The sequence below is a fragment of the Rutidosis leptorrhynchoides genome, chromosome 6 (genome assembly GCF_046630445.1).
Source record: "Rutidosis leptorrhynchoides isolate AG116_Rl617_1_P2 chromosome 6, CSIRO_AGI_Rlap_v1, whole genome shotgun sequence".
Taxonomy (NCBI): Eukaryota; Viridiplantae; Streptophyta; class Magnoliopsida; order Asterales; family Asteraceae; genus Rutidosis; species Rutidosis leptorrhynchoides.
This window is the reverse complement of record NC_092338.1, coordinates 129,814,669-129,837,608: the sequence shown is the minus strand read 5'-3', so window position 1 is coordinate 129,837,608 and position 22,940 is coordinate 129,814,669. Positions and strand designations below refer to the sequence as shown.

At 35.3% G+C, this 22,940-nt stretch overlaps 1 protein-coding gene across 1 annotated transcript; it reads right to left on the bottom strand.

Annotated features, from left to right (window-relative positions):
* Window positions 1-9,397: 9,397 nt before the first annotated feature.
* On the bottom strand, window positions 9,398-10,045 carry LOC139854067 (uncharacterized). The gene is made up of 2 exons (XM_071843391.1): window positions 9,897-10,045; window positions 9,398-9,761 (listed from the first exon to the last, which is right to left on the bottom strand). Exons 1-2 carry the CDS (start codon window positions 10,043-10,045, stop codon window positions 9,398-9,400), a joined length of 513 nt encoding a protein of 170 aa, XP_071699492.1.
* Between the last annotated feature and the right edge of the window lie 12,895 nt (window positions 10,046-22,940).

Sequence of the window (22,940 nt, the reverse complement as noted above, 5' to 3'; positions counted from 1 at the left end):
TAAACAACTCAATAAAGGAGCAATTTTTAAATAATTTGAAGGTATAACTTAGTATGTACTAACCAAAATAAGTAAAGGTAAATTTGTTAACTTAACTATATGCATACATATATGATTTTATAAATCGTGCAAGTGACAGAAAAATTTTTATTACTTTCATTTGTCCATAAATGTCGTGAGGACCGCACAAATAAACAACGTGTAAAAATTTTGATAGACATAGTTTTTCGTGTTTCAGAGGTTACGAGTTGAAAAAGATCGAGTGAAAAATCTTTGAATCATCGGGTGACATGTTACTAGGTAATGAAAACTAATGAATTAAATGTAGTTTTGATAACTATCAGGACATAAGTCTTTGGGCCAAAAATGTTCACGTGCGAAGCCGTTGCTAAAAATTGATGTATGAAGGATAGGGCATGAGGACGAGAAGTTAATCGCTTCTTGACTTTGCAAAATGCCAAACAGGTTATGACTAATATTAATGTCGGAAAACTGATGGTGTTAATATCACTAAATGAGAATCCCCTGGAATAAGTCAGGACTTAGAGTTATGTAGGAATGAGTATCGCTCCAACAGGTGTGGCAAATAAGATCCCTGGGGTAACGCAATAATTTTGAATGGTTTAAGTGTTAGTGGATGCCCAAAGGCTCTGCATGACATGGCCGTAAGTGCCTTTATCACATCCATACACACACACACACATGAATCTCTCAATTTCGACGGTTGTAAAGTCTTCATGATGACTTGGATACGAATAACACGAAAAATTTTATATAAAAAGCAACGAAAATTTTATAGAAATCGTTTAAGATGATAATGTAAGAAAAGAAACGAAGTTCTTAGTAAACTAGAGTTATGTACAACATGTACTATTCTAAGTAAAATATCTTTTGAATAAAAGAATTGATTTGTAATAGTGAAAGTAAAATTTCATATGTACTAGTCAAAAATAAGTAATTATTTACTTTATTATATATAACATATACGGTTTCTAAAATTTGTATGAATGGCAATAAAATAAATTTATTTTTACAAAACTTTGAGAGGATCGCACAGTAAAATAGTGTGTGTAAAATTTTGGTAAACAAAATTTTCATATATCGGAGGTTACAAGTTGGAAAAAGATTGATGCGGATCGAGTAAAAGATTTTTGAAAATTTTGGGTGATATTTGAGCAACAATGTTACGAGGTAATGAAAACTGTTGAATTTAAATGTGGTTGATGACTATTAGTAGGGCATAAGTCCTTCGACCAAAAATGCTTAAGTGTGAAGGTGTTGCTTATAAATGAGATACGAATGGGAGAGTATGAGGATGAGAATTAACCACCCATTGATTTTGGAAAATTTTGAACTGGTATGACTAATATCGAAGTAAGAAGGATGATGGTGTGATTATCATCAAATAAGAAATCTCTCAGAATAAGTTGGAATTTAGAGTCGCGTAAGAATGAGTATCAAATAAGATTCTTGGGTAGTCTTTAATATAGAATTTGAATCGCTGAAGTGACGGATACAATTTTCTTTATGTATCGTTGTGCAAGTTTGTCCATTGTATCGGTTTCTTTCATGGTTAGAAAATGAGCGGATTTGGTGAGACGGTCAATAATAACCCAGATAGTATCATATCCGCCTACCGTCTTTGGTAGTTTTGTGATGAAGTCCATCGTTATTCCTTCCACTTGCATTGCGGGATTTCGGGTTGCTGAAGTAACCCGGATGGCTTTTGTTGTTCGGCTTTGACCTTGGAACAAGTCAGACACTTCCCAATATAAGTAGCAATGTCCTTTTTAAGGTTCGGCCACCAATATTTTTCCTTGAGATCGTGGTACATCTTACCAGCTCCGGAATGGATCGAATACCATGACTTATGGGTCTCGTCTAGAATGAGGCCTCGTAAATCCCCATAACTAGGTACCCAAATTCTTCCAGTGAAATATCGGAGTCCGGTCTCTTTAACCTCGAATCGATAGATGAGAATGTTCAAGCGTTCTTGAGCAATATTCTCCTCAGTCTCCAATTTCTTCACATGTGCCAAAATAGCAAAACGCCCTTTTCTCATGACCTTTTGTGCCTTCATGCAACTAATAAGGTTTAGCTTCGGGCTACTTCTCTCCCCATAAACTATTAATGACTCACCATTCTTTCGAGGTATACGAATAATCTTCTCACCATAAATAACTTTCGTTTTCATCTTTGAAAGCCAGTCCATTCCAACTATTACATCAAAGCTTCCTAATTTGATGAGTATTAGGTTAATCCTAAAGTCCATTCCAACTATTACATCGAGCTTCCCAAATTGATGGGTGTTAGGTTAATCTTAAGGTTCATTCCAACCAAATCTTATTATACTACCGTGAAAAATTCTATCAATCTTCTCAAATAACATCTGCTTGTGCGTAGGTAACTAATCCTTTCCAACTACTACTTTAAAACTTCCAAGTTTTGTTGACATGAGGTCGTCTCCAAATGACTCACCTGTTAATTTTAAGGTACTACCTTAAATTATTCCTCTATCTCTGCCAGCTTACCATTAGCTTGTCCTATAGAATACTTAACTCTCATGGTTGTTAATGGCTTATTAGTCATAACACTAAGGTTCTTAGATATAAGGTTTCTATCGCTCTAGTATTAAACAACTTCGAGACAATAAAATGTTGTGACGAAACGTACCCTAACTAAAATCAGGATCCATGCGTGTCTCCATAGCTGAGATAACGATTGCTCTACCGCAAGTAAGTCCAAAGTTTTTCCTATTTGAGAACTTTTTCCTTAAGTGTCCAGGGTGTCTATTTCTATAACAAATTTTCAGGTTATCAATTCTGCAATCAAGGCCCTTCTTGTACAGTATCTGGGCTACGTGGTTATTCTTTCCCTACATCTAACAGACCATAATGCGTATACTCAAGTGGTTCCTACCAAAATTTTCTTTGAATCACTTCATATTCCTTATGTAGTAACATTGGAACTTCTGCATGATTTACTTCAATATAATCATGCTGGCCGGGTGTCATTATATTGTACTAAATCGTACGTTCATTCCAATATCACTCCATATGGTCAATGTAACGTGATCACTTCAAGTTCTACTCAATTTCATCTAACGGTGCTTTATCTATGTTATCTCAAAACAAAATCTACATAATTAATCTCACAGATTCTCGGTGTGGGTGCGTAGGTTTTGTAGGTCATGCATCAATGCCTAAATGTCCCGAAATTTCTTCAAAATGTTCGGGTTCAGGTAATGTCGTTAGGTTCCTTTCTAGAAATTCAATCTAGGTCTCGTGTCGAGTTGTACGTGTAGCGTGTAGTAATACGATATGTCTTGAGGTGACTCCTAAGTCTTTGGGCATGGCTGAGCATTAGTAGAAGACACTCTGACATTGTGAAAGGAGACGCCTTCCCAACTTCTCCAATGCCTAAGAGTGTTTGGGACCTAAGTCCAGAAGTGTCGTTTGATCGTCGAGTAGTGGTGAAGGATGAAAGAGATAAATGACGATCATGAAAGCGTACGGGATACGGGTCAACTTTTGAAAACAGAACAACCTTCTAATGTTCATACGTTGTACGTGGCTAATTAGGGTGAGCTCGGGGGCTGGGGAGAGGTGAGGTTACTCCGACAAGTCCTCACATATCTCCTCTTTCGAGGATCAACTTTAGTGGGCGTGTAATCCGAGGGGTACTCTTCTTAGATTGCGTGAAGTAATGTTTCGATCTCTGGAACGGTGAAACGGTAGTAACAGGTGGATTACAATACTAGTCCTTAGGGTTAGAAGAGTGGGAAAAGGGTTCAGAAAAACATCTGAACTAGGAAAGATAAATTTTCCAAGTCGGTACAGCGAATAGCAGACATGTAGCAAGAAACAGCATCAACAATAACCTAGGTAGTTTATTGCAGCACACAAAACTGTAGTAGATAGTAGTGTGATGCAGTAGTATCAGGTAACCAGTAGCATGCAGTAGTAATAAGCAGTAACATGCAGTAATATATAACAGTAGCATGCAGCAGTTTCTTAGAAACAGGTAAACGAGCAAGTTGTAGATTAGTCCTATTAGTTAATCCTACTCTACTCGGTCAAGACACACTAATGCAGCCTAATTCCCTACAACCAATGTTCTGATACCAAATGTGACGCCCCGTACAAAATCAACGTGTACGGATCATCAACAACAGGATCTTTACACGGTTACAACACTATATGCTGTTTTAAAACAAGTTTTGCATTCCTGAAAAGGTGATGTTTTTACCAACGTCAAATGTTTTACAAAAGTTGACATCTTTACCAACGTCAAATGTTTTACAAAAGATAACGTGCTTCTACGAATAGAGACATTAACATAAGTACGTGACACAAAGGTCATTACAAAACCATAGCTCGTAAATAACATAAGTTGTGAATGCAAAATAAAAGTTCCATGATTGAGACGTCTCTAAACAATGCAGCGGAAGTCTAACACAGTGAGTCTGTAACAGCAAGTCTATAACACCAAGACTATAACAGCAAGTCTAACAATGGAAGAAACAACGTCTAAGCACCAGAGAAATACTTGCTTTAAAAAGTCAACACGAATGTTGGTGAGCTATAGTTTGATTGTAAACAACAATGTAATGTAGACCACGAGATTTCGTATTCAAAATAGTATCTCAAATCCGTATGATAAAGTATATGCTTATCCGTGGGCACCCGGTAACTAACTTAACAAAGTATAATATAAATATCACCCCCTAAAAGTACACTTGGCTAGTGCGTATGTTCTCGAAGTATTAAACACCTGTTAAATGCTAGCGCGACTAGCCCGAGTGGGGATGTCAAACCCTATGGATCCATATCTAAGATTCGCGTCTACCGGTTCATAAACCAATAGTTAAACGTTACCGAGCTAAGGGGAAAATTTGTGCTGTTATATCACCCACACATATATAAAGTTTAAGTACTCGTGTCTAGTATGTAAAACATAAAAAGCGCATGTATTCTCAGTCCCAATAATAGTTAAAGTAAAAAGGGAGCTATAACTCACAGTGAATGTGCGGTAAAAGCGATACGAAAACGTAAGCAAGTAGTAAGTCGGTCCAAACAAGTAAGTTTGTCGATCCAAAAGGTCCTCAACCTAAGGCAATGGTTACTAAGTCAGTAAATCATTCCAAAAGATTTAAAAGCACGTAAGTTAAGTCTTAAGCATCATCATTATCATCATACGTAAAAGATAAAGTAAGGTTTTCAACAAGAATAGAGATCGAAATAAAGGGCTGACTTCGGACAGCTGGTACGACCTCTATACAAACTGAAATGACGTGCGGCCAGTGGCCAAGGCTCCGTCTGTGAGTTCTCTTACTGCTGTACAATTTTTAGATCCTAAATCGATGTCGTTTGACCGTGGCGACGCTTCAAGCGCGAGTAGGTCAGAAATTTCAGCACGTCGTTACGAAGGCGTAGTGATTTTCGGAAGGCTATAAATCCCAAACCTTATATCAGATTTAGGTGAGTCTTGAACGAAAATTCATCTAATCAAACCGAACTATCTGAAAATCAACTTCTCAGAAGTCCCAGGAGTCTGATCGGACCCCAAAAAACAAAAACAAGTGCTCCAGTGGGTTTCTTGGTGCTTGATGCTTATCACGGTCCTCATCCTTGATGCGTATAAGCCTCAAGTGTACAACTCTTTGATGTTTTAGCATCATTATGACCAAGTTTTAACCATAAACACACAACTAAAAGTAAAAGCTAACTTTCTACAAGTTTTGAACATCAAAGTTGTCTCTTTATTGTATAAACACAATAAAGCTTCAACCTTTGTCCTTTTGATACAAGTTTATGCATCTTCATCATATGAGATGATGAAGACTTGATTTTTATCACCATAAAAATCATAAAAAGGTTCCAAGTAAGTGAGATCCACAATAATAACTTAGATCTCAAGTGTTAAGAAACCCTAAGCTAGAAAGCTTGGATCTTTACAAGATTAATGAGACCATAAGCTAGAAAGCTAAGATCTAGTAAAAGTAATGAGATCATAAACTAAAAAGATTAGATCTTCAACAAAATAATGAAACCCTAAGCTAGAAAGCTTGAATCTTTAATGTTCTTGAAGATCCTTAAAGCAAAAAGTTAGATCTACAAGTTACATGAGATCATAAACACAAGTTTTGATCTTTTAACAAAATAAAGTGATCTTAAGCTTCAAAACTTAGATCCATCAAAGTAATGAAGATTCAAAGCTAAAAATCTTGAATCTTTCATGTTCTTGAAGATTTCAAATCAAAGTCTGAATCTACAAGATGTAACAAGATCAAAAAGCTAAAAAGCTTGATCCTTTGATGATGATGATGATGATGTCGTGGTTAAGAAGAAAAAGAGAAGAAGAAGAAAATTCAAAAACTTACAATTTTAGTGTGAGAAAGACTAGAGAGAAAATTAGAGAGAAAGTGTGTGTAAAATGAGAATGAGATCAAGTGTGAAATGGAAAAATTCAACTTGAATTTATAGTGGCGGCGGGGAGCTTGGCCGTAGGTTTATGGGGGACAAGGGGGACAAATTTTTGCTTTTTGCATGGTGGTGGTCTAAAGGTGGTGCTTGTTGTTGGGATCCCATGCAACATGTGTAGTTATAGTTAACAAAAATGCTAGTATGTTGGCTCATCTTAATGGGTTTTTGTCCTACATCTTAATGGGTCATAAGTCCATTAAAATTGGGCTAACTTAAAAGTCCATTAGCTAGAGTAGGGTGGGCCTAAGTCCATTAAGGTAAAAAGTAAGACTAACTAGTGTGCATTAGTAAATTACTAAGCGTAATTAAGCAACCAATAAGCCAAGTAATTGTCATTAGAAAATAACAATTAGTATTACGTATTCATAATATTTCAATTATGACAAAAGTTAAGCGTGTACAAAGTACGTAGCTCGTTCAAAACGACAAGTGACACTAACGGTCGTAAAAGCATTCGAGGATCAAGTTAAGTGATTACGCACTTAACAACACATTGTATGGTATTAACGAAAGTAATTATCATGAAATAAGATCCCAGAGCATAAACTAGCTTAGTACGCATATATACGCAGATTCGTGAAAGTATAAAGTATAAATATAAGTCGAAAAAGTCGGGTCGTTACACAAAGACGCTTAAAGTTCAAGAAGATGTTTGAGTCTCTAGTCAATTGTATTCATAATGTTGTAACTTTTCAGGATGTCTTTTTATTCATGAACAATAAATTCTATGTTCGATCAGTGCTTTACTGATGGATTTTAATATATTGCCATTTTTCGCTAAAATAAAAATTCTTAAATATGAGTCTGTGACTATCCTCCCCATTAGATAATATCTAATACATTCCAAGGCAGAGATTATAAGCCTGTCTCTAGCATCAAGTAACCATAGATTCAAAACCTCACACATGTCATTCAACAAAACATCTGATTTAGACCTACCCGTAACATATCAGATAATTATATGTAACATCGTACTTTTTTTAAAAAGATATTCACAGCGGAAGACTTATTAATTTACATATCATATATTAGTACATACTATATGATTACATAAAATCACAGGTGTTACGTTATTAATAAAAACCATTTGACCATATTGTTTATTACAAAGCATCAGAGTTATTAACTGTGTCAAACATCTTCACTTGCCTTGCAAAACCCACCAAAAGCTGCTAATCTATACCTGCAGGGCAAAACACTGCGGGGGAATAAGCATAATGCTAAGTAAATGGAAATATCTAGGTGGACATCACTACAAGCATCAAGCACAAGTTAAAGGTACTGGTCACTAGTCACTTAAAGCCATACACAAGAGGACCGGCAACCCATAGTTGATCAAGCTAGAATATACCGATAGCCCACACTACAGAGTCACTAGTATAGTCTTCTCGATATGACGCACTCGTCATTCATACTATACCACTAATCAGTTGCACTTGGACCCAATACAATCACCTTAAATACACAAGGTAAATAGCATTGACCTCTTACGTCGGAATTACACCCATCGACGTTCACTGGTGCGCACATAATCACATATAGTCACAATACTGGTCACAGAATCATTACAAACTCTAATTATAAGCATGGCACGAATCACTATACTTGTCACTGTATAATCACATCCATAACGATAATCCCACTCACCTGGAAGCACAAGTACTCAGTTGTCTTATATCAATGAGCCTTCACCTTTCCGTTTATCACCTGAGAATATCAGTTCTCTAGTTAGTACACTTTTCAATCAAATTACGCATAAGAATAAATATCACAGCAATACAGTAAATGGGTTAGAATTACACTTGACCCAAACATACAAACACTGTCACGCGCACGGATGAGGTCTCACTCGTGCGACTGACTATGCTCACTCGCATAGGTGAGTATCCTCACTTGCACAACTGACCTCTCACTTATAATAGTGATTAATAATCCTACTCACATGGTTTAGTGTCTCACTCGTGCAAATGGACACTTCACTGGTACGAGTGAGTGCCTCAGACGCACGGTTGAGCAAGTACAGCAGCACAGTTGCAATTCCAGATTTTTACACCTAACCTACAGTTTGATTTAGTGTTTTAAAACCTTATCATTGGATACTATATCTCAAGATGATTCCAATGATAGTTTATTTGTAAAAAACGGAGTTACGGTTTGAAAGATACAGCCTTTTCAATCTTACCAAAAGCTTACCACTGCTCAACCGCGTGGTTAAGCCCTCAACCGTATGGCTGAGCCCTCAACCACGTGGTTGAGACCTCAAAAGTGTGCTCAAACATGTGGGTGCTGAAGAACACCACCAGCTCACTGTTTTTGAGTTCTGCTTGTTTTGATCAATCCAATGACCCAAGAACACTATATAACACATATATAATCTATTTCTAACCTCAAACAAGCATAACAAACACATTCAAAGTAAGAATCAAACATAAAAAGCTTACTTTTTCAAACCCACTTAAAACCCATTTCAATTCATCAAAATTAAAGATACTTACTTTGTTTTGATTCTGAAATCACAAAGGATTAGATACACAAGGTTTCAATCTTCAATTTGAACTTGTTAATTTTATAGATTTAAAGAGCAATATGGTGTTTAGGGTTTTAGACTTACCAAGAATGGTAGGTTAAAGAACGTACAGGTATATATCTAATTTGGGTTTCTTCATTGTGAGGAAACCCTACTCCGTGTAACACACGGGTATTTACCAGTTATCTGAAACCCAAAATCTTTAATAACTTATTCATTCTAAGCCCAATTCACAAAAGGAAATATGTTCTATGACCCTTGTCACAAAATGCACATTATCCCATACACAATAATTTTAAAACACGTAATTATTAAAATCACTATTTTAGCACAGAAGGATAAATAAGTCAGTACCTACTAGGCCCAAAGCTAGGATGTTACAAATCTACCCCCTTGAAGGAAATTCTGTCCTCGAAATCTGGTCAAGGTTGAACAAATGAGGGTATCTAGAAATCATCAACTCCTCAGTCTTCCATGTCAGATTGGTGCCTAAACTATGCTTCCATTCCACAAGCACCATTGGGATCTGCTTCTTGCGTAACTTAGTCACTTTTTTGTCGACGATCCTCACTGGTTCTTCCTCCAATTTCTTACTTGAGTCTACTTTCAGAACTTGGAGAGGAAGAATTTGACTTTCGTCGTCCACTTTACACTTACGAATGTAGCAGATGTTAAACATGTCATGAATACCTGCTAATTCTGGAGGGATATCTAACACTACAGTTTGATCGTTCAGCACTTGGCGAATCCTAAAAGGACCAATGTATCTCAGAGCTAGTTTTCCTCGTTTACCGAATCGAATTACACCCTTCCACGGTGACACTTTTAAATATACACGTTCACCCAGAGTAAACGCCATTGGTCAACGACGAGGGTCTGCATACATCTTTTGTCGATCTCTAGCAGCTTTCAAATTTTCACGTGTGATAGCCACTTTTTCTGCAGTCTGCTGCACAATTTCCGGACCTGCAATTTGTTTCTCATCTGCCTCCAACCAACACGATGGAGTTTGACATTTTATACCGTACAACATTTCATTTACATGCCAATACTTGAATGATAGGAGTTGTTGTAAGCAAATTCGATCAATGGATGATAATAATCCCACGATCCACCATACTCTAATACACAAGCTCTTAACATATCTTCTAAAGTCTGAATAGTTCGTTCACTTTGAACGTCAGTCTGAGGATGATAAGCTGTACTAAGGTTGACACGAGTACCCAAAATTTTTTGTAGACTATTCCAGAAACTAGACACAAATCGGGAATCTCTATCTGACACAATAGACAACGGTATACCGTGTCGTGATACTATTTCATTTAAGTACAACAGGGCTAATTTGGTCAACAAAGTTGTTTCACTTGTAGCTAGAAAATACGCACTTTTGGTTAAATGGTCCACTATTACCCAAATCATGTCATTTCCTTTCTAGGTTCTGGGTAGTTTTGTCACAAAATCCATGGTGATATGTTCCCATTTCCACTATGGAATCTCTAATTGACGCAAAGACCCATACAGTTTCTAGTGTTCTGCTTTCACTTGGGCACAAATATGACACTTTTCAACGTATTGCGTGATGTCTGCTTTCATAGTTGGCCACCAATATAACACTTTCAGACCATGGTACATTTTTGTACTACCGGGATGCACGGATAATCTCGATTTATGTGCTTCATTTAAGATTAAATCCCTCAATCTTCCAAATAACGGCACCCAAACTCATTCACGATAGGTCTTTAATCCTCGAGAATCATTCATCAATTCTTCTTTTCTTTTCACCATTAACTCAGATTTCAAATGTTCATCTTATAATGCTTCAAGTTTAGCTATCTTTAGTCGATCCACTAAGCGGACACAATCTAAATTCGCATAAACTTTACACTGTCAGCAGATTTCTTACGACTTAACGCATCAGCCACGATGTTTACCTTGCCAGGATGATATCAGATCTTACAGTCATAATCCTTAATTAGTTCTTGCCACCGTCTCTAGCGCATATTCATCTCTTTCTACAAAAAGATATACTGTAAACTTTTATGATCGGTGCAGATAACATAATGCGTACCATAAAGATAATGTCTCCACAACGTTAACGCAAACACTACTGTAGTCATTTCTAAGTCGTGTGCTGGGTAATTCTTTTCACTTGGTTTTAACTGTCGAGACGCATATGCAATTACACGATCTCTTTGCATTAATACACAGCCCAAACTGGATAAAGACGCATCGCAATACACAACGAAGTCGTCGGATCCCTCAGGTAAGGCTAACACTAGTGCTTCACACAACAAACTTTTTAAGGTCTGAAACGCAGTTTCTTGTTCATTACCCCACTGACAAGACACATCCTTTCTAGTTAACTTTGTCAAAGAACTTGTAATCTTTGAAAAATCTTTAATAAACCGTCGGTAGTAACCGGCCAATCCTAGAAAACTCTTGATTTTTGTCAGATTCTTTGGTGAATTCCAATTCATCACAGCTTCAATTTTAGATGGATCCACTTTTATACCTTCCGCACAGATAATATGACCCAAAAATTGAACTTCACGTAACCAGAACTCACACTTGGAAAACTTTGCATACAGTTGCTCACGTTTCAAAAGTTCCAACACTTGTCTTAAATGCTCAGCATGCTCGGATTCGGTTTTGGAGTACACTAAGATGTCATCAATAAACACGATAACAAACTTATCTAAAGACGGTTTACACACCCTATTCATAAGATCCATGAAAATTGCTGGAGCGTTGGTTAACCCAAACGGCATCACTAAGAACTCATAATGACCATAACGAGTACGAAATGCAGTTTTATAAATGTCAGATTCAGCAACACGAACCTGGTGATATCCCGAATGTAGTACTATTTTCAAAAAGAATGAAGCACCTTGAAGCTGATAAAATAAGTCATCTATTCTAGGAAGTGGATACTTATTCTTCACTGTTCTTTTATTTAGTTCACAATAATCTTTACACATTCGGAGCGTACCATCTTTCTTTTTCACGAATAACACTGGTGCACCCCACGGCAAAGAACTCGGACGAATGAACTCGCGGTCCAACAGTTCTTGAATTTGGGACATCATTTCAGCAACACGAACCTGGTGATATCCCGAACCTTTTGTGACAACTTCACTCGTACGCTTCACATAATCAAATCGTTTTATCTACATTAGTCAATAATGATAAAACTCTACTTTTCAACTCATATGAGTCATGAAAACATACTTATTATCAGCCATGTCTATCCCAATCAAATTTCGGGATGAAATTTCTTTAACGGGTAGGTACGGTGACAACCCGGAAATTTCCGACCAAATTTAAACTTAATCTTATATGATTCCGACACGATAAGCAAAGTCTGTTAAGTTGAATCTCAAAAATTTTGAACTATGTTCATGCATTCTTTTAACCTCGATCAAATTTCGACGATTCACGAACGAATATATATATGGATATGAATATATATATATGTATATATATTATAACTTGAAAACGTTAACAAAGTATTAAATGTATAATATTTTACATTAAACGTATTTGTCTTAATATATGCTTAATATATTCATCTACGGAATTAGAAGATAATACCAATGATTGGATTAGTAGATATTTCAACATTTGTAAATCCCGTAAGTATTGTGATAAGTCTTTATTGAGAGGTCCCCCTTGATTTAAGAAATCATTCCTTTTTGACTGTATTTGAATTAAATATATAAATAACTTGCAACGTATATATTAAAAAATGTTTATATATATTGTATATATATATTAAGGTTCGAAATTATTTTTATAAACGATAGTAACACCCGTTTATTGTACCGTTTGATAATTAAATATTATATATATGATGTACAAATTTATATTTTTTTTCTAAAATATATATTTTACAATGTGATAATGTATAGAATTAAATTAGATATAAAACGTTTCGATATTAGTAATTATATTTTAATAAACAACGAGGAATTGATTTATAGAAGCAAATGACCAAATTACTCAAATGTATAAGTTATACTTCGAGTAATATAGTCTATTGATGATTAAGTCTAATTATTAATAAAGGTATACATCGCGAAACGTAAAGTGCTAGTTTTCTAAGCGTACGAAATGTCGTTCGAAAAATCGAAAATGGGACATAAGTCAAGTGACAACGTACAAGTAATCGAAACTAAAATTACAAGTCACCTATACACGAGAATATAATATAATATATATATATATATAATTAATATAAATTATATATATTATATATAATTAAATAATATGTCGACAAGCTAAATAACAAAAACTTTGTGAGCTGGATTCAGAGGCCATGCGATCGCATGGCTCTTGGCCTGTGAACCTATGCGATCACATGAGAACCAGGTTCAGCAACTATCTATAAATTTCAAACGAATTCAGTCGATCACACACACATCCATCTATATCGTACTACCTCTGTAATAATAATAATAATAATTATTATTATTATTAAAGATTATTATTATTAATCTTATAATATTAATATTAGTAATAACTATTTTAAATAAAATATTACGATGAAGTCATGAGCGTGTTATTTTCAAAATGGGTTTTCTAGCGGGAGGAAGATAAGGAAACTATGGGTTATAACTATGGAGGTTATGGGTAATGTTTGTAGGTATTGTTCGCAAGTTAAACTTAGTGTTTATCATCTCCGTTGCGTCTACGTACTTTCTTATAATATTGAATCACAATATTGATACGTGAGCATTCATATCTTATCTTTTATATATTAATAGTGTATCCATGTCTAGTGCTCGAGTATATATGTTTATGCATGCTTGTACGCTAAATTTCATCGTTAGATAGTTTTATAATGAATCACAAATTTAATACATATACTACTGGTATAAGGTATATGATATGCATGTTATTGGAAAGCTGGCGAAAAATTAATAACTTTTCATTTAGAAATCGCGTGATTTCGATGAACGAATTAAAAGATATGATCAACTGAATTATAATTGAATTTAATTGAAATTGCTTTTGAATCTGCAATTAATATTTAAACAATTTGTTTATAAGATTGATAAATTGGATTTTTAGATATTAATAGTCGAGTAAATGAACTCTTATATAAGACACGACTCGTTTTGTTGAACAATTGTCAAAGTTGTCGGTCTTATCATGTTTTAAAGCTTTATAAACCCTATAATCTGATTTTACAATTATTAGAAAACTATGTGAAATAATAAACATGTATAGATTTAAAGATCATATTGGGTCAGGTTGACTTTTGAGATGACTTTTGTTAACTTTTGCATGTCGGTCTTGAGCATTAGGATTGTGATACATTATGACCTGACCTAGCTTGTTAGACATGTATTGACCAACATATGTTCTCTAGGTTGAGATCTACGGTTATTTTGCATTCCGATTTTCGATCACATTTCGGTGAATGACCTTATGTGCTGCTAAGGTGAGTTTCATTTGCTCCCTTTTTAATTGCTTTTGCAATCTATATTTTTGGGCTTAGAATACATGCACTTTATTTTAAATGCAATGGATACAAGTACATACTAAATTCTACACCGAGTTTGAACCGAAAATCCCTTAGCCCTGGTAACTAGTAACTACCGGTTATAAGAACTGGTGGGCGCGAATAGTGGTATATGGATCCATAGGGCTTGACATGTAGTGACCCGAACTTTTCCATGTTTATATATATATTAAATGAAATTGTTATTTACATGATTAAGTGTTTCCAACATGTTAAGCAATCAAACTTGTTAAGACTTGATTAATTGAAATAGGTTTCATATAGACAATTGACCACCCAAGTTGACCGGTGATTCACGAACGTTAAAACTTGTAAAAACTATATGATGACATATATATGGATATATATATAGTTAACATGATATTATGATAAGTAAACATATCATTAAGTATATTAACAATGAACTACATATGTAAAAACAAGATTACTAACTTAATGATTTTGAAACGAGACATATATGTAACGATTATCGTTGTAACGACATTTAATGTATATATATCATATTAAGAGATATTTATACATCATAATATCATGATAATATAATAATTTAAAATCTCATTTGATATTATAAACATTGGGTTAACAACACTTAACAAGATCGTTAACCTAAAGGTTTCAAAACAACACTTACATGTAACGACTAACGATGACTTAACGACTCAGTTAAAATGTATATACATGTAGTGTTTTAATATGTATTCATACACTTTTGAAAGACTTCAAGACACTTATCAAAATACTTCTACTTAACAAAAATGCTTACAATTACATCCTCGTTCAGTTTCATCAACAATTCTACTCGTATGCACCCGTATTCGTACTCGTACAATACACAACTTTTAGATGTATCTACTATTGGTATATACATTATAATGATCAGCTCTTAGCAGCCCATGTGAGTCACCTAACACATGTGGGAACCATCATTTGGCAACTAGCATGAAATATCTCATAAAATTACAAAAATATGAGTAATCATTCATGACTTATTTACATGAAAACAAAATTACATATCCTTTATATCTAATCCATACACCAACGACCAAAAACACCTACAAAAACTTTCATTCTTCAATTTTCTTCATCTAATTGATCTCTCTCAAGTTCTATCTTCAAGTTCTAAGTGTTCTTCATAAATTCCAAAAGTTCTAGTTTCATAAAATCAAGAATACTTCCAAGATTGCAAGTTTACTTCCAAGTTTTCTAAATCCATTCCAAGTAATCATCCAAGATCAAGAAACCTTTGTTACTTACAGTAGGTTATATTTCTAATACAAGGTAATAATCATATTCAAACTTTAATTCAATTTCTATAACTATAACAATCTTATTTCGAGTGGAAATCTTACTTGAAATTGTTTTCGTGTCATGATTCTGCTTCAAGAACTTTCAAGCCATCCAAGGATCCTTTGAAGCTAGATCTATTTATCTCATTTCCAGTAGGTTTATCCAAGGAACTTGAGGTAGTAATGATGTTCATAAAATCATTTGATTCATACATATAAAGCTATCTTATTCGAAGGTTTAAACTTGTAATCACTAGAACATAGTTTAGTTAATTCTAAACTTGTTCACAAATAAAAGTTAATCCTTCTAACTTGAGTTTTAAAATCAACTAAACACATGTTCTATATCTATATGATATGCTAACTTAATGATTTAAAACCTGGAAACACGAAAAACACCGTAAAACCAGATTTACGCCGTCGTAGTAACACCGCGGGCTGTTTTGGGTTAGTTAATTAAAAATTATGATAAACTTTGATTTAAAAGTTGTTATTCTGGGAAAATGATTTTTATTATGAACATGAAACTGTATCCAAAAATTATGGTTAAACTCAAAGTGGAAGTATGTTTTCTAAAATGGTCATCTAGACGTCGTTCTTTCGACTGAAATGACTACCTTTACAAAAACGACTTGTAACTTATTTTTCCGACTATAAACCTATACTTTTTCTGTTTAGATTCATAAAATAGAGTTCAATATGAAACCATAGCAATTTTATTCACTCAAAACGGATTTAAAATGAAGAAGTTATGGGTAAAACAAGATTGGATAATTTTTCTCATTTTTGCTACGTGAAAATTGGTAACAAATCTATTCCAACCATAACTTAATCAACTTGTATTTTATATTATGTAATCTTGAGATACCATAGACACGTATACAATTTTTTGACCTATCATGTCGACACATCTATATATATTTCGGAACAACAATAGACACTCTATATGTGAATGTTGGAGTTAGCTATACAGGGTTGAGGTTGATTCCAAAATATATATAGTTTGAGTTGTGATCAATACTGAGATACGTATACACTGGGTCGTGGATTGATTCAAGATAATATTTATTGATTTATTTCTGTACATCTAACTGTGGACAACTAGTTGTAGGTTACCAACGAGGACAGCTGACTTAATAAACTTAAAACATCAAAATATATTAAATGTGTTGTAAATATATTTTGAACATACTTTGATATATATGTATATATTGTTATAGGTTCGTGAATCAACCAGTGGCCAAGTCTTACTTCCCGACGAAGTAAAAATCTGTGAAAGTGAGTTATAGTCCCACTTTTAAAATCTAATATTTTTAGGATGAGAATACATGCAGGTTTTATAAATGATTTACAAAATAGACACAAGTACGTGAAACTACATTCTATGGTTGAATTATCGAAATCGAATATGTCCCTTTTTATTAAAGTCTGGTAATCTAAGAATTAGGGAACAGACACCCTAATTGACGCGAATCCTAAAGATAGATCTATTGGGCCTAACAAACCCCATCCAAAGTACCGGATGCTTTAGTACTTCGAAATTTATATCATATCCGAAGGGTGTCCCGGAATGATGGGGATATTCTTATATATGCATCTTGTTAATGTCGATTACCAGGTGTTCACCATATGAATGATTTTTATCTCTGTGTACGGCATGTGTATTGAAATATGAAATCTTGTGGTCTATTGTTACGATTTGATATATATAGGTTAAACCTATAACTCACCAACATTTTTGTTGACGTTTAAAGCATGTTTATTCTCAGGTGAATACTAAGAGCTTCCGCTATTGCATACTAAAATAAGGACAAGATTTGGAGTCCATGTTTGTATGATATTGTGTAAAAACTGCATTCAAGAAACTGATTTCGATGTAACATATTTGTATTGTAAGCCATTATGTAATAGTCGTGTGTAAACAGGATATTTTAGATTATCATTATTTGATAATCTACATAAAGCTTTTTAAACCTTTATTTATGAAATAAAGGTTATGGTTTGTTTTAAAATGAATGCAGTCTTTGAAAAACGTCTCATATAGAGGTCTAAACCTCGCAACGAAATCAATTAATATGGAACGTTTTTAATCAATAAGAACTAGACATTTCAGTTGGTATCAGAGCATTGGTCTTAAAGAACCAGAATTTTGCATTAGTGTGTCTTATCGAGTTTGTTAGGATGCATTAGTGAGTCTGGACTTCGACCGTGTTTACTTGAAAAATGATTGCTTAACAAATTTTGTTGGAAACTATATATTTTTAACATGTGAATATTATGTGATATATTAATCTCTTAACGCGTTTGATATTATGTGATAGATGTCTACCTCTAGAACAAGCCCCATTGACTCACCTAATAATAATGAAGAGTCAAATGTAAATTGGAATGATTCGTAGACTGATTCACAAGTTCCCGAAGAGGAACCGGAAGAAGAGTCGGAACCGGAAGAAGAATCAGAACCGAAAGAGGAGGAACCGGAGGAGGAAATAGAACCGGTGGGGGAAATAATAAAACGGTTAAGTAAAAGAAAATCCTCAACCAACCGACCAAGGTTAATTATGGTCAATGGTGTTTCTGCCAAGGAAGCAAAATATTGGGAGGATTACCAATTCTTCGATGAATCGGATTCCGACGAGAATTCCGATGATGTTATAGAAATTACCCCAACTGAATTTAAAAAGGCAAAAGAAAATAATAAGGGAAAGGGCATAAAAATAGAGAAATCTAATTCCAACCCCGATGAACTTTATATGTATCGTCAACCCCCGAAGTCCTTAAGTTGTAACAATGACCCGGGAACCTCTAAACCACCAGGTTTTTCTAAACCGTTGTGGAAAACGACAGCTAGTATTAGGGGAACATCATATATCCCTAGAAACTTGGCAAAACGAACCAAAATCGAAGAAGAAGAAGAAGAAGCGAGCGAGTCGGAATAAGATAGTTGTATTCGTATGGTGTAATATATGTAATATAGTGTGCTTATGCTTTATGATATATGTAAAAATTGCTTGTATTAATAAGTATTTTTTTTATGAATCTAACTCTTGTTATTTTACAGTATAAAAACACAAAATGGGTAGACAACCCAATATTTTAAGACACCTACCCAGAGACATGATTGATGAAATCTTTTCTAGAGTCGGTCAGAATTCTTCGGCACAACTATTTACGGCGAAATCAGTTTGTAAGACATTTGAAGAACGTTCCAAGAATGCCTTGGTTTATAAGAGAGTTTCGTTTGAAAGATGGGGGATATCACATTGGGAAACCCATAAGTTACGATGTGTTTACTTTGACGCATATATTGCGGGGAACCCAAGTGCTATTTTACGCAACGGGTTAAGAAATTATTTTGACTCAATGTATCCGAACATAGGACTTCATGATTTAGAAAAAGCGGCTAACATGAAACATAAAGAAGCATGTTATGCTTACGGGTTAGTAATGTTCGCTTCTCACCAAAGTGAGAACAAGAACATCGGGCTACAACTATTAAACAAAACATTTCCACAAGTAACGGACTCAGTAATTGGGGTGAGAAACAAGGTTTTTAGATTGTTACGGGACTGTTGGACATTACGTAACCCTCGTCCCTTTGACGACGTTACAACACGTTGTCTTATCAACGGCCATAACGGTTATGTTCCACAAGACCAAGGATGGGAAGTAGTCCTAGTAAAACCAGAATGCATGACTTGTTTCTGGACGTATGAATTACGTGTCTTTATTGCCTTTGCTAAACGACTTGTGTACTAGCTAGAATTATCTTCACAACTATCTTGTATCAAAGTTATTGTGTGCTATATTTCATGCTTTATGTAAAATAAGCGGTATTGTAAGTTTGTAAAATATTGTATAAAAGTTTGAACGCGAAATATTATTATAATCAGTTTTTCATATAGAATTGTAGTAGTTGAATTGTATATTAGCTACTAAGTATGAACTTAACGGGTAGGTACTACCCGAATTTAAACTTATAAAACGCTAATAAGAAGAAAAAGCTTTTATAAATGAGTTCATATTATGCTACGAAATACTATTAACTACTCTTAATATTATGTATGATTAACTTGTTCCATTTGACTATTTTGAAGGAAATGGCACCGACTACTCGACACACCGTGAATATGAATGAAGAGGAATTCCGTACTTTTCTAGCTTCAAACATAGCCGCAGTACAGGCTGCGCTACATACCAACAATAGCCTTGGATCTAGCAGTACAGGAAATCGTGTAGGATGCACCTACAAAGAATTCACTGCCTGTAAACCTTTGGAATTTGATGGAACCGAAGGACCGATCGGATTGAAACGGTGGACCGAGAAGGTCGAATCGGTGTTTGCCATAAGTAAGTGTACTGAAGAGGACAAAGTGAAGTATGCTACGCATACCTTCACAGGTTCTACATTAACATGGTGGAATACCTATCTAGAACAAGTGGGACAAGATGATGCTTACGCACTACCGTGGTCAGCATTCAAGCACTTGATGAACGAGAAGTACCGTCCCAGAACTGAGGTCAATAAGCTCAAGACAGAACTTAGAGGGTTACGAACCCAAGGATTTGATATTACCACGTACGAAAGACGATTCACAGAATTATGCCTATTGTGTCCGGGAGCGTTTGAAGATGAGGAAGAGAAGATCGACGCGTTTGTGAAAGGATTACCGAAAAGAATCCAAGAAGATATAAGTTCACACGAGCCCGCCTCCATACAACAGGCATGTAGAATGGCTCACAAACTAGTGAACCAGATTGAAGAAAGAATTAAATAACAGACTGCTGAAGAGGCCAATGTGAAGCAAGTCAAAAGAAAGTGGGAGAAAAATGGTGATAAGAATCACCAATACAACAACAGCAGCAATTACAACAATAATCGCAACAATTATCCCAACAATCGCAACATCAATCGCAACTACAACAAATGGCCCAACAACAACAACAACAACAACAACAGCAACTACAACAATCATCCCAATAACAATAACAACCGCAACAACAACAACAATCAGAAGCAGCTATGCCAAAGGTTTGAAAAGTATCACTCGGGGTTCTGCACCAAATTTTGCAACAAGTGTAAAAGAAATGGTCATAGCGCGGCAAAGTGTGAGGTCTATGGACCAGGGGTTAACAGAACGAAAGGAACAAATGGTGTCGGAACGAGTAATGGTGGAGCAAGTAGTGTCGGAGCAAGTTATGCCAATGTAGTTTGTTATAAATGTGAAAAACCGGGCCACATTATTAGAAATTGCCCGAACCAGGAGAACACGAATGGACAAGGCCGCGGAAGAGTTTTCAATATTAATGCGGCAGAGGCACAGAAAGACCCGGAGCTTGTTACGGGTATGTTTCTTATTGACAATAAATCTGCTTACGTTTTATTTGATTCGGGTACGGATAGAAGCTATATGAGTAGAGATTTTTGTGCTAAATTAAGTTGTCTATTAACGCCATAAGATAGTAAATTTCTACTTGAATTAGCAAACGGTAAATTAATTTCAGCAGATAATATATGCCGAAATCGAGAAATTAAACTGGGTAGCGAAATATTTAAGATTGACTTGATACCAGTAGAGTTAGGGAGTTTTGATGTGATAATCGGTATGGACTGGTTGAAAGAAGTGAAAGCAGAGATCGTTTGTTACAAAAATGCAATTCGCATTATACGAGAAAAAGGAAAACCCTTAATGGTGTACGGAGAAAAGGGCAACACGAAGCTACATCTTATTAGTAATTTGAAGGCACAAAAACTAATAAGAAAAGGTTGCTATGCTGTTCTAGCACACGTCGAGAAAGTACAAACTGAAGAAAAGAGCATCAATGATGTTCCCGTCGCAAAAGAATTTCCCGATGTATTTCCGAAAGAATTACCGGGATTACCCCCACATCGATCCGTTGAATTTCAAATAGATCTTGTACCAGGAGCTGCACCAATAGCTCGTGCTCCTTACAGACTCACACCCAGCGAGATGAAAGAACTACAAAGCCAATTACAAGAACTTTTAGAGTGTGGTTTCATTCGACCAAGCACATCACCGTGGGGAGCTCCTGTTTTGTTTGTCAAGAAGAAAGATGGTACATTCAGGTTGTGTATCGACTACCGAGAGTTGAGCAAACTTATCATCAAGAACCGCTACCCACTACCGAGAATCGACGACTTATTTGATCAACTACAAGGCTCGTCTATTTATTCAAAGATTGACTTACGTTCCGGGTATCATCAAATGCGGGTGAAAGAAGATGATATTCCAAAGACTGCTTTCAGAACACGTTACGGTCATTACGAGTTTATGATCATGCCGTTTGGTTTAACTAATGCACCAGCTGTGTTCATGGACCTTATGAACCGAGTGTGTGGACCATACCTTGACAAGTTTGTCATTTTTTTCATTGATGACATACTTATTTACTCAAAGAATGACCAAGAACACGGTGAACATTTGAGAAAGGTGTTAGAAGTATTGAGGAAGGAAGAATTGTACGCTAAATTTTCAAAGTGTGCATTTTGGTTGGAAGAAGTTCAATTCCTCGGTCACATTGTGAACAAAGAAGGTATCCAGGTGGACCCGGTAAAGATCAAAACCGTTGAAAAGTGGGAAACCTCAAAAACTCCGAAGCATATACGTCAATTTTTAGGATTGGCTGGTTACTACAGAAGATTCATCCAAGATTTCTCCAAAATAGCAAAACCCTTGACTGCATTAACGCATAAAGGGAAGAAATTTGAATGGAAGGATGAACAAGAAAAGGCGTTTCAATTATTGAAGAAAAAGCTAACTACGGCACCTATATTGTCATTGCCTGAAGGGAATGATGATTTTGTGATTTATTGTGACGCATCAAAGCAAGGTCTCGATTGTGTATTAATGCAACGGACGAAGGTGATTGCTTATGCGTCTAGACAATTGATGATTCACGAGCAAAATTATACGACGCATGATTTGGAATTAGGCGCAGTTGTTTTTGCATTAAAGACTTGGAGGCACTACTTATATGGGGTCAAAAGTATTAAATATACCGACCACAAAAGTCTTCAACACATATTTAATCAGAAACAACTGAATATGAGGCAGCGTAGGTGGATTGAATTGTTGAATGATTACGACTTTGAGATT

Coding starts and splice junctions, on each gene's coding strand:
- LOC139854067 (XM_071843391.1), bottom strand. CDS start 10,045: ATGTTGTACGGTATAAAATGTCAAACTCCATCGTGTTGGTTGGAGGCA. Junction 9,762..9,896: donor GCTAGAGATCGACAAAAGAT/GTATGCAGACCC, acceptor TGGTCCTTTTAG/GATTCGCCAAGTGCTGAACG.